General features: G+C 39.0%; 1 protein-coding gene across 3 annotated transcripts in view; it reads left to right on the top strand.

The window, feature by feature from the left end:
• The window catches only part of smad4 (SMAD family member 4), a 39,733-nt gene extending 23,398 nt beyond the window's left edge, over positions 1-16,335 (top strand). For 2 of the 3 annotated variants that reach the window (XM_003227281.4, XM_016997343.2), the window contains exons 8-13: positions 3,971-4,084; positions 4,680-4,730; positions 6,128-6,311; positions 7,628-7,796; positions 8,985-9,123; positions 13,022-16,335. In XM_003227281.4, coding sequence (XP_003227329.1) covers positions 3,971-4,084; positions 4,680-4,730; positions 6,128-6,311; positions 7,628-7,796; positions 8,985-9,123; positions 13,022-13,233 — 869 coding nt within the window. In that variant the 3' untranslated portion in view covers positions 13,234-16,335. The remainder of the gene's footprint in view (positions 1-3,970; positions 4,085-4,679; positions 4,731-6,127; positions 6,312-7,627; positions 7,797-8,984; positions 9,124-13,021) is intronic. The other variant, XM_062972554.1, reaches the window with a different exon arrangement.
• Positions 16,336-16,556: the final 221 nt, after the last annotated feature.

The following is a 16,556-nucleotide window of genomic DNA, read 5'->3' as shown; positions in this document are numbered from 1 at the left end:
TTATATTTCACCAGTTTTAGACTGAAGATGAAAGTTACATTAATTAATTCACTGGAATTTTATTAAAGCTGGTGTAAGTGGGTTATATTCCTGTAGATTCCATCTCTGTATGATACATGTATTCATACTGCTTTTAAAATCTGTTATTATATATCTTGGAAACAACAAAGAATCTTCTACCGTCTTAGAGACTAACAGAATTTCTTTGGTGTATGCTTTGTGGATTCCTTCCCATCATCAGATGTACAGAGTGTAGTTCCAGTGATGCACATGCTGGGGTTGCAGTTAGGGAAGATGGAAATATAAAAGATATCAGCAAGTGATGATCTTAACAGTGGCTATTTAACAGTTGTTAGGAGATAATAAGGGCATCCAGCATGGATGGCAGCTTAGCTTGTGTTTGGTTATTAAAAGTCATTGTTCAGTCCACGATGAGGTCAATGATAGTGGATGGAGAGATAAATAGGAGTTCTGAGTCAACAAAATGCAGTTAAAGATAGTGACATAAAAAGTCTGACTTTGTTTTGACTTAATATGGACAGTGACTTTTAATCTCACTGTATTTTTACTGTATTTTCATCGCCTTTAGCTCTCCTATTTTATTTTCCACCTACTAAGTTTGAATAGAGACAAAAAGCTTTTTATCTTACTGTGTATGCCATATAGCTCATCTGTGTCAATTTGTCTTATAATGCTATCCAAATTGTGTCGATTTTGACCACTTTACTGTATATGCAATTGAGAGAGCAGTGAGGCTTTTGATACAGAAAATAAGCATATGATTCTGCAAAAATATTTGTTGTCTACATAATAAACTTACGATTGCGTTGTCATGTAATCACTGAGTTTCTGAATCTGTTTGGCTTCTGACTTTGGGGCTTTCTTTGAGGTGAAGAAGATCTATTGGGGTGAAGGTTTCCATAATTCTGATTATTTTAATGAATAGCTGTGTTGTGTGATTAGAGTAATTCCCCAAATGTCATTAGATTGTAAGACAGGAATTGGCAACATGCGATCCTCCAGATATTATTGAACTGCAATTCGCAAAAATAATTGTTAGCTGGGGCTAGTGAGGAATTGCAATTTAACAAGATGAAGAGGGCCAGAGGGCATCCATTCCTGTTGAAAAAGGTTGAGGGTGCAAGTGATACAAGATATTGAGTAGTACTCTGGGGATTTAGTCTTACAAATGCAATGATTTCATGGAAGAATTCAAATTTTAAAAATCCAAGAGGGAGCATGGATACCTGCAGCCTTTAGAGCAAGTGTGTGCGAACTTTCTCCATTCTCAGTTTCAATCTAAAGAGTTACTTCTGGATTACCCAGATCTCTCATCCAACACATCAGGAGGTCTAGCAGGAAGCAATATTAATTGATTTTGTTTGGTGTCTGATATTGTAATCTAGCCAAACCATAATTGTGGAAAACTACTTTTAAAAAGACATCTGAGATTGAAAACCAGACAAATTCCTGTACTATTAGTGGTTTTGTAAAGGTGGGAATTTCAGCAGGTGCTGTTTGTCATGCATAAGACCTGCTAAAATCCCTCTTTCTACCCAACCTGGAATGTACAAGAGCTTTCTCTAGTTGCTCTGGCAGTCCTATATCAATCTCAATGCACAAATGTTGTGATCTTTAAATACAGTTCCCTCTGCTTGGTCAGTGACAATGAAATTGGCTAACACACAAAATTGATGTTATAAATACAATCATTTGCGCTAGTATGTGCATCCTTTATAGATCATTAGAAATGTTCCCCAAAGTGAAAATGACAACCATAGTGGTCTCAGCAGCTCCATATTCTTCCTCAAAATGTGCCTCTTGGCAAATGTCCTCCACCAGGAAAGCATAATAAAACCCATCCTATGGTTTGATGAGTAACACTGTTTGAAATACTGAAGGCTTTGTAGTTTATCTAGGCTGCCTTGTGTGTTGCTTTGAGAAGTGATCTATCAGGCCTAGCAATGAAGACCTTCCTTGACTCAAATTCAGGGAAGACTTCCATTGACAATATCTGCTTCCCAAATACAGGAGGGCCTCAAAACAAGAAAAACACCAACTAGGAAAAGGGAGAAGGCAGAAGGAGAGATGCAAACAAAAGTCAGTATGAGAATATTATGAAAAATTAACAGAACACAAGAGTTACCAAAGTCGAATAACTAACAATATGTAGAGCATTTCAAAATGAAATGGGCAGTCGCCCTGTGCTCTTCCACCTCACATAGACAGCTTGTTTGCTTACGCTGTTGATACCAACAGTGAATGCTCCTTGTCATTGGCAGATCAGTAACTGAAGCTAGGGGCTGTTTGTGCGCCGAGACAGTCATCCTAGTGACAATCATTTGAAACACTATGCCCCACTTTTTCAAGTGATAAGAGTTTCATGGCTGGTTTGTGGTTACATCTTTTTGATGCACCCTGTGCAGATTGAATATCCCTTACCCAAAATGTTTGGGATTACCGATGTTTTGGATTTTTTTTTTCAGATTTTGAAATGTTTGCATATGCATAATCTTGGAGATAGGAGCAAGTCTAAACACAAAATTCATTTAGTTTTCATATACTGTTTATATACATAGCCTGCAGATAATTTAATGCACAACCTTTTTAATAATGTGCACAAAACAATGTTTGTGTACATTGAACCATCAGAAAACTAAAGGCACTCAAATTTGAAGCATTTCAGATTTCCAGGCAAGGGATACTCAACTCAATACAAACACCATCAAACTCAACAATAATACAGTAATATAAAGCAGAAAAATACCAAGCTCTAGAACTAAGCACTACAAGTTATATATGAAAAGGACAACTTAACCCAAAGAACACAGATCAACTAAAGCAGTGGTTCCCAACCTTTGGGCCTCCAGGTGTTTTGGACTTCCAACTCCCAGAAATCCCACCAGCTTACCAGCTATTAGGAATTGTGGGAGTTGAAGTCCAAAACACCTGGAGGCCCAAAGGTTGGGAATCACTAAACTTAAGTCTATAGGTAAAGAGATATAGCTTACTATCATTCAGTTGTCAGGGTGATTTCATTTTAAAAGTTTGAATATAAATGTAGAAGTCTGTGATGAACCAAAGTAGTCAAAAACATATTACAGTCCATTCCGTACTTGTGAAGGCCAACTATACAGAGTCCACAAGACATGTATCATTATCAAAATATGATGAAAATTTATACATGCTTTAATGAAGAGCTGCTACTGCTTTTGAAAACATGAAACAATTTTAACTATAATATCCTAAGATCATGCATGGAATATTCCAGATGCCAAAGATCATCCCTATGTGAGTCGTATACTACAGCTATTCTATATATAGGAGTGCTTAGTTCTAGTGTTTGGTGTTACTCTTCTTTGTATTATTATGAAGTTTGACCATGCTTGTATTACTTTATATTGTATTATATGGTTGGTTATCAGTTATGTTTATCTGTCTTGAGGCTTTAGTTATTTTGTGTTCTGTTTTTCATAGTATTTAGTACCATACTGACCTTTTTGTTCGATTGTTTGAATCGCACCCACATGTCCTAGTTGGTGTTTTGCTTCCCAGTAACAATAGAGGAAACTAAAGTAGCAATATAGGACAGAGGCCAAGTTGACGAGAAGAAGGGGGAAAGCTCACCTGCTCTGCAAAATGTCCCAGTTGCTTTGTATGTTGTTTGAAGGGCATACATAGATGAAGGCCTGGCTTTTAGATGAGCACAGAGCTGTCTTATCAGTCTAAGAAGAGGCTCATACACCAAGGTCAGTGTCTTACAGCCAGAAAAGCACCACCATTGGGTCAGGTCTGAGAGGGTTAAAAAAATAAAATCCTTGCTCATCTGCAAGGCACACTGACTGCTTCATCACCACTAAAGTAAATAGTGTCTTGCATTTAGGGGGGCTTGCTTTTTACCCTTTTTAGCAGGTGAGGAATATGCTACAAGAAGAAGTTGATCAGATCTTTCTTCTTTATTTTTTTAAAGATAGTACAACAACTTGGACTGGTAGTCGAACTGCAGCTTACACACCTACCATCCCTCACCATCAGAACGGACATCTTCAGCATCACCCACCTATGCCCCATCCTGGACATTACTGTGAGCACTTACATATTTCCTCATTGAATCATGCTTTTGTGGGAAGAGATGATTGTGGGATAGTAGGCAGTGTGGTATAGTGGACAGAATAGCTGTGAAACTCTTACTGGTTGTAGGCCTATTGCTCTCTCTCTGTTACGGAAACATTCTCCATGACAGGAAATTATATAGCTCCATGAATCACTTTGAGCTCTCTTGAGAAAATATGGAGTATAATATAATTAAACCAAAGACTATCTCATGCTTGTATAAGCTGAGTGTCCATATCTTACACCATATCTGAGAGTCCATATCTTACTCCTCTGCTAAGAGAGTTTTGGAGTCCTGCATAGAAACAGGTTTTTAAGCAATGGTTAGCATGTTCCACAAGCAGTTCTTTAATGTTTTGGCATTATTCATACTAAGTTCGATTTTACCTTTTTGTGCATGACACACACATTCAGAGTATTAATTTTTGGAATGTTGCTCATGTACAGCAACAAATTGTCGTGTAGCAATTCAAATTAGTTTTTAGTGGTGATTCAGTTTTAGAATATGCTAGAAATTATAAGGACAGTGGATAAATATGACTTTGATTTTGTTTTCTTTTTTAAAGGGCCAGTTCATAATGAACTTGCATTCCAGCCTCCTATATCAAATCACCCTGGTAAGTGCTTTTTCAGAGAACTAGTTCTTCTTACATATGATGGAGCTGAGGGGCTTGGGGTTTCAGGGTCCCAGAGATCAAATGCAGTTTCAGGGTTTGACAGATCAGATGCAGTTCCAGAGCCTGGGAGAATGTTGGAGCCTGGGGGATGTTGGAAGATCAGGCTGTGTCTCTGTGTGAAACTAGCAGCCAGGGAGGTGGTCTTTCACCTACAAGCAGCACTGATAGCATTAGCTCATCTGGGGGAGCAGTTGACTTGGATACACAATCAAGACTGGTTCTGAGGAGAGAAGGATTCAGGTGCAGAAAATCAGACAGAATTCTTGAGAGGGGGGGGAGGGAGGAGAGAGAGAGAGAGAGAGAGAGAGAGGGAGGGAGGGAGAGAGGGAGGGAGGGAGGGAGGGATGGATGAAACCGGGCCCCTCAAGGTCAAAAGAATGTGTTCATGCTTTGTAGTCTTTAAAGCAGAGGAAGCTGTGTGGGAATTTTAGATCTAGTATCTTGTTCCATAGAAGATTTTGGAATTCATGTTCATGTTCATGTTATGTTCCTGGTTTTCTGGATTTTGCCTAGGGATTCATGTTCCAGTTTTAAGCCTTGTTTTGGATTTATTCTGCCTCTGGATTGTTTCCTGTGAACAGTTTTGAACTGAATTTTTGCTTTCTATATTAACTATATAACTTTATTTACACCTGGGTATTTTGCCCTTTTTAATATGTGCTTTCTTAATAAACTGCTTTGACTTTCAAGTTTGGTTTCTTGGTGGGTGCTGTGAGCAAGGTGAAACCCCGCTGAGGTGCAACATTCTATTTATGTCCCATCTTAAAACTCATTATATTACTTATTTGTGGACCATCTTTTAACAAGTGACATGTGTTTTTCAAAGAATTTGAAAAATAGTTCAGGTTGTGTTGCTTCTAATTAGATAAAACCATTGGGAGCTCTCCACGTAACCTGTACACTTTTGTATTTTCTATTTCTATACAGCAGTTAGACTTCTAAAAATCCTTATTGATGCCAGTGGAATTCCCCCCCCCCCCCAAAAAAAAAGGAAAAAAAAGAATTAATCTTCGCCCTGCACGTATCAATTTGGCTTTTGCAAAGCTTCCTTAGTGCTAATGGATGTGTCTGAAAGTATCATTATCATCTGGATACATGATGGTGTGTAGGGAGGGTAAACTTTCTATATACTATACTCTCATATTATCCCCCCTCCCCAGATTGCATAGCAGTTAGCTTGGAATCTTCCATTGTTGGCAATGTTTTCTTTCTAGTGGAGTAAAGAGGATAAAAGATATTTGGGGCAGGAAGGTAGTGTCAAAAGTAATTCCCTCTAATCTTTCTGTGCTGCTTATTCCCATGCTTTATTGTTTTCCACCTTCCATCTTAATCTTCAGCTCCAGAGTACTGGTGCTCAATTGCCTATTTTGAGATGGATGTGCAAGTTGGTGAAACATTCAAAGTCCCTTCAAGCTGTCCGATTGTTACTGTGGATGGATATGTGGACCCTTCAGGAGGGGACCGCTTTTGTCTTGGTCAGCTGTCCAATGTTCACAGAACAGAAGCCATTGAAAGAGCAAGGTATGTTTTCTGGGTCCTGGACAATTAAACACCTGTTTTTTGGTTAGTTTTCGGTTACTGATGTGATCAAATTTTATTCTGTATATGACCTGTACCTGCCTCAGCTTTAGAGATAGAACTGTCTTCAGCTACATCCAAAGTCTATTAATGCTTCCTATGTTTTTCCCTCCTTGGGAGACAGTGCCAAATATGCTGCCACCATTGAAAATGCCCCTTCTTAAGAAATTGTAGATCTTAGCTGGTGAGTAATGGCAACCAGCAGCAGATAGTCCCTACCAGTTCTCAAAGACCCTGAAAGTGCAGAAGACCCAAATGGGTTGATTGGTTGATATGAGAAATGCTGTGCGAATACTGAAGTGTCTCATCTGTTAAACTTTATGGAAACTGATGTCTGGAAGCAATACTAGAAGACTGTGTTTAGTAAAGAAAAGACTGTATTGGTGAGAGGAAAGATGGGCCCTGCAACCATTGGCAACATCCATAGAGAAAGGTGCCTATATGGAGTGAAGTCAAGCCTTGAGAGCACCAGTCTGTAGGTGAAACATCAGAGCAGATAATATAAAGAGAGAAAATACTAAGGAGTTCTATATATTTCCAAGCCTCCTGACTTCCTGTGTGTTTTTATACCAAAACAGTTTGGAGGCAGATCTCTTTGTTTGTTGTGACATTAGCTTTCATTGTCTCTGGATATATCTTTAATGTTCCATCTTCATTAGGGATCTCCTTATGAACTTGGAAGCTTTTTGTTCACTTTTAAATATTTAAGTTGGTACCAAAATCTGAATCTGTTGATCACACATTGTCTGTGGGACTGGCAAAGAAACTGGCATGAAACACACTCCTCTTTAAGTGCAGTTGTTGTTTTGTTTCCCTGTTGAGCTTTCATCCTAGATGTCATGATGTCAGATTCAAATTAGGTGCTTTATAAAACTGTAAAGAGTTTACAAATACTGTATTCAGTAATGCCCCTGCTGAATCTTTCAAGGTGGGTGGGATGAAGGGTTTCTCTGTACTAGCACACATAAATGTTGAGCTTGCACTGTTTCTGAGGATACGTAGCTGCCCTGGATTTGCCTTAAAAACTATTCACTGCAGCGTTTTGCACAGTTTGGTTGGTGATCAGATGCAAGATAACAGAAAGGTTTAAATTCTGATTGGTAGCTGAAACTAATGATGTGCTGTTTGCAATGGCCATATAAAATTAAAAGTGTGTTTCTCCCCTGTGAACTGTGTAAGAGCATATAAAGGTCTAACCTACCCATCACTTGAGTCTTTAGTTGAGTCAACTGGTATTCCTTGTCTCTCTTCTTCTCCAGGTTACATATAGGCAAAGGTGTCCAGCTAGAATGTAAAGGCGAAGGTGATGTGTGGGTTCGGTGCCTCAGTGATCATGCAGTCTTTGTTCAGAGTTATTACTTGGATCGAGAGGCAGGACGTGCACCGGGTGATGCGGTTCACAAGATTTACCCAAGTGCATACATTAAGGTTTGTGTGAATTATTAATAAAGTAATTATGCTTGTATCCAACAACCCCCATCCTCAATATTCATAGCAATTGCAGCAATTACCTTTGGCAGGCTATTATGTGAGTGGTTTATCTGAAATTTCTATATTCTAAAAACTTTTTTCAAGCGTTTTTTTTGTCAGTCAGTGAAACCATTATATTGTTTTCAGTACAGTAGCTAGTATTAGGGATTAATTTTTCTTCTCCTGGCACAGTTAGAGAAAGAATGGCAGCATATACCAGGGTAGATAGATGGGGAATTATTTATTTGGGGTATTTGGCTGGATTTACAACATGTCCTTTGCTATGGTTGGAAAGTTTTGACCAGTCTTAGCCTGAAAGATCAAAAAGAATACTTTACAGAATGTATTACATGTTCACAAACATGTCACTTAGACCTTTACAGAAATGAAAGCATCTTTTTTACAAGGTTCTCCAAAAGGTATTGCAGTCTTTCTCTGTCTTTTACTCATCTCTCTTCTCCATCTTTAGATTCCAGTATCCACTATATGTGGGAACATTAGGCTTCATTATTTAGATTCAGCAGCATCAGTGAGATGATAGATTATGCTTTGACAAACATGAGCATTCACTTGTATATGCAGGCTTATAATACATAATACATGCCAAATTCTATCTGCACCCCCTACTCGAAAATTGACAGCACAACCTCTCATCCACACCTCTACGTTCATACAACAAAAAGAAAAGAAAAATAAAGTCCTAGCCACAGCAACGCGTGGCCAAGCACAGCTAGCATAATATATTATATTATTAGCATAGCACAATATTAGCATTATATATTACTATATTAAACTATACCACTATACTGTAATATTATATTTAATATACAATTAATATTATTATATGGTATTATTATTAGTATTATATTGTATAACATTATAATATTATTATCAATATTATATGTATATACAATATATTATATTATTTAAAATGATATAAAATATTATATTATAAAACTGAGGGCAGGGGCCAGGTAAATGACCTTGGAGGGCCGCATCCGGCCCCCGGGACTTAGTTTGGGGACCCCTGGCTTATACAATCAAGAGCATCTAAGTGCTATATGTGATACTGTTGTGGTTCCCTTGTTTCTTGTAGACTTTCATTTGCTTATTAAAATTTTATCATAACCATTGTTTCTTTTTAAGGTGTTCGATTTACGTCAATGTCACCGTCAGATGCAACAGCAGGCTGCTACAGCGCAGGCTGCAGCTGCTGCTCAAGCGGCTGCAGTAGCGGGAAACATCCCTGGGCCAGGATCTGTTGGAGGAATTGCTCCAGCTATCAGTAAGTGGCATAGATCCTGTTGCTGTTTTTAAAAAAAAAAAAGATCCATTTGGCAAGGGAAAAATAGCATCCAATGCAATATACTGCATATATTCACATATAAGTCTAGAAATTTTAGTTAAAAGGTTAACCTCAAAAAGCTGGGTTGACTTACATGTCAGTACAAGTACCATATCTTACTTCTTATCAAAAAAGAAACTATTTCTGAATAGATTGGAGAAAGGTGAGAGTTTTAAGTCCCTCATGGGAGCACCTAAAAGAAACACTGACCCCTCTATTCTCTCTGTTGCAGCAGTGCTTCTGGTCTTTCCTGGGTGGGAAAATGATGGTGGTTGAGGGCACTACGCCTCCTGAGGGAAGCACTGGCACTTTCCTCTCTCTGTGGATGGCTTTTGACTTATCCGTATCAAAATCCACAATTCAACTCAACTTATACATGAGGTTGACCTATACATGAGCATATAATCACCACCCCTTTTATTACAATATTCATTTGGCAATAAAAAAACACAATACAGTATAATCATGTCAGTTCAAGAGGTATGAAGGATCAAGACAATGTGGGGATTGGGTCATCCCTTCCCCTTGGCAATTTTTTCCTTTCCAAAGTAATGGATGAAAATAATAAAAAATGCAACATTTTCCTTCAGCACGATAAAAAAATACATAGTGTATCTAAAGAGATCGAGACATTTGTTTAGATCCATACACATTTTCATTTTCTCAGAGTTAATGAAAATGATAAAAATTAAATGTCAAAAGTAGCAAAAATGCTCTTTGTGATAGCTCAGAAAATGGTTCTGATCAGACAAGTGGGCACAGGAAAATAAATGATTACTAAGTCTTGATTTTTCTTTTGTTTAAAGAAGCCTAGTGAAAAAAAACCCCCATGTTCCTTGGGGAGGGTATTCCAGAGGTCATAAGATAGTAGATTGGATCTCACCTTTTGGGACGGGGAAAATCTTTGGGAGAGACACCAAGCTATACAATTCCCATCTCCATCGCCTGCGGAGAAAAGGGCCATGCCAAGAACTCAGCTTTACAAGGACATCTCAAGTTGAAAAGGGGCAAATACTGTGATGAAAATGACTCCATTCAAATAGCAAACAAAATCAATGGGCTGTGCTCATAGGGATACATTTATACCAGCTCCGGAGTTAGCATAAACAAATTCCCTGTCTTGTCCGCAGTTTTAGGATAAAAGAAAAAGGAATACTCATTGTTTCTTCTCTATCGGCTCATGCCACCAAGGATTATGTCAACTGGTTAGGATCATCCTGTAATTTCACAATGCAAAGCGACTTTTGTTGTTTTACAGTAATTTGAACTTTTTCTTCTTTCTCAAGTTTTTGCCATTTCCTCATAAAATACAAAAAAAATTAAAGATGCTAGCTTCCTTGGGGTTCTGTATTATTATTATTATTATTATTATTATTATTATTATTATTATTATTATTATTATTATTTATATCCCGCTTTTTCTCTCCATACGGAGACTCAAAGTGGTCAACAACTAAAAGCATTGTAATATTACTTAAAATATACAATATACAGTAGAGTCTCGCTTATCCAACATAAACGGGCTGGCAGAACGTTGGATAAGCGAATATGTTGGATAATAAGGAGAGATTACGGAAAAGCCTATTAAACATCAAATTAGGTTATGATTTTACAAATTAAGCACCAAAACATCATGTTAGACAACAAATTTGATAGAAAAAGTAGTTCAATACACAGTAATGCTATGTAGTAATTACTGTATTTACGAATTTAGCACCAAAATATCACGATATATTGAAAACATTGACTACCAAAATGCGTTGGATAATCCAGAATGTTGGATAAGCAAGTGTTGGATAAGTGAGACTCTACTGTACAAGTATTAAAACAGTATTAATCATCATTAAAAGCATATAAAATCACAGCAGCTCCTGACGATCTCAAAAACCTTCTTCTTTAGAAGCCTACCTGAATAAAAAGGTTTTAACCTGCCACCGGAAAGACAGCAGGGAGGGGGCTATTCTGGTTTCCCAGGGCAGGGAGTTCCAGAGTCTAGGGGCAGCCACTGAGAAGGCCCTCTCTCTTGTTCCCACCAATTGAGCTTGAAAAGGAGGTGGGACCGAAAGAAGGGCCTCTCCTGAAGATCTTAGGGCCCGGGCAGGTTTGTACAAGGGGATGCGAACAAATATGGCTCCATCAAAAATACGAATTGTTAACATGTTGGTAAAACATCAACTGATTTATTTGATGTGGTTCTAAAATCAATGGTTTTATTGAGTAAAGAAACCTGGAAACCACCCCATATCCTTTTAAAAACTGCCAGTTGAGCAATCTATAAATCTCTTCAGCAAGTGAATGAATGAATGAAAAATAATTTCAGTTTGAAAATGTTTACCCATTGTCTATTAAACTTAGTTTGCAGTAAAATATACCAGAAACAATAATTTACTGAGCACATCAAGTTATACATAGTGTATTTATTTTGCTAAAATATAAAGCAGTGTTGAAACTGTAAAGTGTGCCAAAAAACCTTCAAGTATTACATCTTCCCTCCTCTGCTTTTTAGATGTAAAAAAGGAGGAAGCATTTCCCCCCTTGGTTCCATAATTTCTGACATGTTACATCCCCAAGCACACTGTGGTTTACTAGTTCCTCATCTGTTTTTCTTTCTTCTATTTGCTCACCAGTCCTATCTCTAATTGCATTGTTGGAGGCAAAACAAAGGGCTTTTAGCTATTGTTTCTTCAGACCCAATGTGAATCATTCCATTTCCCAGTTGATTGCTAACTGATTTGTCAATTTAGGTATCATCCTAGGCAGACACGGAAGTTTGTCTTGTTTGGACTGAGCCATTATATCTCATGTCAATCAAAGGATTTGTTTTGCCACTTTTCAACACAACTTATCCTTGTAAAATTGTTAGCAATCTGAGTGTGAAAGCTTTTGCAAAATTCCTTTCCCATTGGAATTCAGAGGGTGCAGCAGTCCTGGTAAATGCTTTGGATACTGCAGGTCCATTGAAGCAGCTGCTGTTTTTCTGTGAATTAAATATTGTAGTTTTAAAATAGCTACAGGGCAGAAACGAGTTGGAAGGATCTTGTCAAAATGAAATGTGAAGAATGGTGTGCTAGGAATTTTTTCTTGAAATATTCCAGGGATGCTAGACTCATTCATAAATTGGTATGCAGAAGTTAGAGCAGGAACTGGAATTGTGCAGGCTCCAACTGTTGCTAATTCCAGAGCCAAGCATTTTATGCTGCTGGCTGTACCAGCCAGGGCTGTTGGGAATTGAATTCTCAGCAATATAGAATTATTGGGTTGGAAGGGACTCTGTGAGTCATCAGCTCTGATCCTGTTTAATGTAGAATCTCTTGCTGCTACAGCATCTGCAGCAGGTAGCTGTCCAGCCTCTTCCTGAAGATGTTTAGAGAAGGAGACCATGTTTACTTTTAACTTATTTCTAGCCAGCCGATTCAATTGCCAAACTGCTCTTACTGTCAAGAGGTTCCTTCTGATGTAAACCTGATCCTATCCTCTGGGGCACCAGAGCGCAGGTTGGCTCCTCCACACTGATGACCTTTTGAGGTATTTGAAAAGTGCAGTCATGTCATTGAAGAGCTGCACAAAATTCTGTCCACTCCTGACCTTGAGGCTCATTGTGAGACAGTAGGCATCATTACACCTTTGTTATGCAGTTCTCCACTAGTCAGGAAAACTGGGAATGGCAAGGATGCACACTGCTGACTTGGTGAAGGTATTTTAAAGTATTGCAACAATCTAGCAGCTTTAGTTTGCAGGCATTGAGGGTAGATCTGAGAAAATTCCCAAACCTGGTCTGATGATTTTCTGAAATAACACAGCTAAAAAGAGTGTTAAATGCCATTCTCTCTTGCTTTAGGTTTGTCAGCAGCTGCTGGGATTGGTGTGGATGACCTCCGCCGCTTGTGCATCCTGAGAATGAGCTTTGTCAAAGGCTGGGGCCCCGATTATCCGCGGCAGAGCATTAAAGAGACGCCATGTTGGATTGAGATCCACCTGCACCGGGCTCTCCAGCTCCTGGATGAAGTGCTCCATACCATGCCGATTGCCGACCCCCAGCCGCTAGACTGAGACCCCGTTGCAGCTCTTAGCTCTTCTAGAGTGAGGATGGTGGAGTGTAAAATACCATTTTGTTTATTACTGGAAGATATATTTTACTTCCATTCTGCTTAATCTCTTAACCAGGTTTTAAAGAGAAAATGTCTTTGCCACCTTGCTCTCAGCAGAAAGAATATGAATGAGTTCCCTATCTCCAGATTTTGCTTCTGAGGTTGTGGGAGGCTGGCGTCAACCAGCCATCTTTTTATCGTAATCCTGGTGCGATCACTACTTTATGCCTAGGGAATCTCACTTGGCTCAATGGAGCCTCCTCCTCCTACTGCCACTTTAAACAATCCTATGCATTTCAGGGAGCCCAGAAATGGGGCTCCGCTTATGCAGTTCTTTAAGCTGCCCTTGAATCCACCCCAAATGAGCAAAATCATGTTGATTATTCTAAAGGGAGGATTTTAGTGCTCTGCATTACTATGGCACTGGAGCATCTCTCATAGGGAGACTCCTGCATGTAAAATATTTATGTACACATATTCTTTTAAAATACACTAAAAGGAGATGGGCTTCAAAGCTGGCACTAAATTCAAGTGCACCATGAAATATTCAACACGGAGAATTGCCAGCGAAATTATATAACAAATGTCTAATGGCAGGAACATATTTTCATCACTATTCCCAACTGATTTTTAACTACAGCAAAGAGCTTGTTAAATGTTTGCAGTTGAGATAGCATGGATCTGTGTTTTACTGAACTTGGAGTGCCATCTTTAAACTTCATAATCACGTTTATGGTTGCGTCACTGAGAACCCAGATTTCTTTTTTAATCTTTTGACATTTCTACTCAGGGCAAGATGGCAAACTTGTTTTTATACCTCTTGGTTATTTTAAGCTCTTTATTCCATCAACAATCTATCTATTTGCATTGACTTTGTATAGAGAATTTCAAGTAGAAGTTGGAAATGTATTGGCTGTATGACAGATGCAATATTATGCTTTCTCTAGTTAATAAAAATATTGGAAAAATTCTCCAAACTCTGTGAGATACTTAAATATTTCGGTTTTGTTAAGTATTTTTCTACACTTTGAACATATCTTATTTTATTGGACAGTTTGCTCCAGAGCTTGGAAAAAGTACTTTTGGGGGGCTATTAGTTCCAGAGTTTCCCAACTAACAGAGCCAATGGCTGTGTTGGCTGGTGGGTTCCGGGGGGTTGTAGTCAAAACCACGTTTCAAACTTCAGTTGTTTACTTAAAGTAGTGCAGTAAACAAGGGGTTTGCTGACATGTTCTGTGTACCAGTAATGTTGTCTTTCTTTCACTGTTTGTGGTGCCAAAACATAAATATAGCCAGGAGGCTGGGATGAATCCCTTATCCTCCACAAAGTATCTGATATCCCAACTTCCTGCCTGTACTTACCTCTCCTTCCTTTCTGTCTAGTTAACTTAGAATCATAGAATTGGAAGAGACCACAAGGGCTGTCCAATCCAACCCCATTCTGCCATGCAGGAACACACAATTAAAGCACTCTTGGCAGATGACCATCCAGCCTCCAGAGAAGGAGACTCTACCATACTCTTAGGCAGCATATTCTATTTTCGAACAGCTCTTACCATTAGAAAGTTCTTCCTAATGTTTAGGCAGAATCTCTTTTTCTGTAGTTTGAATCCATTCTAAAGGGAGGACTTGAGAAACACAATTATTCAAAGCCTTCCCGCCAACTAAAACTTTACCCCTGAGTAAACAGGCAACATCATTCTTAAAATGTGAGTTATTCTTGCCCTCATTAAATGGTAGGTGGGCTTCCATCTTCCATTGGTAGAGGCATTCCCCTCTCTTTGCAGGGGAAGGGATTCCTTTTCAAGAGGGTGCCTGCTGTAATAAATATGCAACTCTCTTCAAATTTTCACCTTTCCTATGCAAATATATGCATTCTATTGAACGCTCAGTTAAAGCCAATCCATGTGATTGAGGAAAGCTTTGTTTAATTAGCTGGCAACCCTAATGGAAAATGTATGTACCTGTGTTCATTTTTCTTAATGTAAATCCTTCCTGTCTGCAGTTGCCGTTAGTACAAAGTATGGCTACGTGTATCCCCAAGAGAGATTCCTTGCCCTTGTTGCAGTTCTGTTCTGAATTTATGGTGCTGGAGATTAAACAGAATGGTTAATCTTGCATCAAATTATTTCATCACAGTTCTGATGACTATGTTGAGGTGCAAGTAAGGCATCCTGTAGGACCCCAAGCTGCTATGGAGTCTCTTCAGAGCACAGTTAAATAGGAAAAGACTCTTTGAATGGTAAAGCAGTTGAACAGGTTCTCTGAATTTAGATTAACCTCAGAGGTGTCATGTGCCAGTCACTAGCTTCCATGAGTTCCAGTTTCTGCTTTCATGCCACTTTGTGGTCCCAGCAGCTGTGGTCTTGCGCTTCAGGGGTGGTCAGCGGTCCAAGGGTACTTCCAGTCCCAGCTTCTTGTCTTAAACCAGACTTCTCCAATCTGGCACGCTTTAGTTCTGTTGGACTGCCATCTCCCATCATCCTCAACTGGTGGCCATGCTGACTGAAAACAATAGCAGATGAAGCCCAGCACATCTGGAGAGCATCAGATTGGAGACAGCTGGCTTAACCAAATGTTTCCCTGCTTTAGGAATTGCCTGCATGCCGTTATAAAAATGCAGCCTTGTTTCAAAAAAGGTTGAATGCTTCTCTGCTGTACAAGTTACGGGAATGAAGCAAATTTGCATACTTGCCTATTCTGCATAATCGGTCTAGCTGTTAGTCTGGGCATGTTGAAAACCCTGCCTAGGACCTCTCCCTCTTCACTTGCCTTGCTGTCTTTGCTCAGCATTTTGGACAATAAAACTCTCCTTAAAAATCAAATGCTGGGATTCTCATCAAGTGCAGTCAGGTTCACAAGATTGTCAGTGTGTCTGCAGATATGCAATTGTGATGTACTCAGAGCCACACTCCTCCCAAGCTGTGAAACCTTTCAGAAGTAGGCCTTCTTTGTTTTAGCTCTAAGGAGGGGGGGGGGGGGCTGTTTTTATTTGGTTTACCAAAGTTCTCCAGAGCTTATGTTGTTTGCATTTCAAAGTAAAATAAAGGAATAGATATCCTGATTTCCTCCTGTTATTTATTAAGCGGAATTGCTCTCGTGTGATGCGTTCATTGCTTCAAAATGAAATGATTCACGGAGGTGAAGATAACTAGACCTCATCACACTGGAGCATGAATCCACTTTAAATCTGGTTTCTGCCTCCTGCAGAATTCTGGGTTTTTTGGTGAGGCCCAGGACCTGTCTGGCTGAGCTGTTTAAAGCCCCCCTGCCTTAAAGTGGATT

The sequence above is a fragment of the Anolis carolinensis genome, chromosome 2 (genome assembly GCF_035594765.1).
Source record: "Anolis carolinensis isolate JA03-04 chromosome 2, rAnoCar3.1.pri, whole genome shotgun sequence".
Lineage (NCBI taxonomy): Eukaryota > Metazoa > Chordata > Lepidosauria > Squamata > Dactyloidae > Anolis > Anolis carolinensis.
Note: the sequence above shows the minus strand (reverse complement) of the source record. Positions and strands in the feature narration are given on the sequence as shown.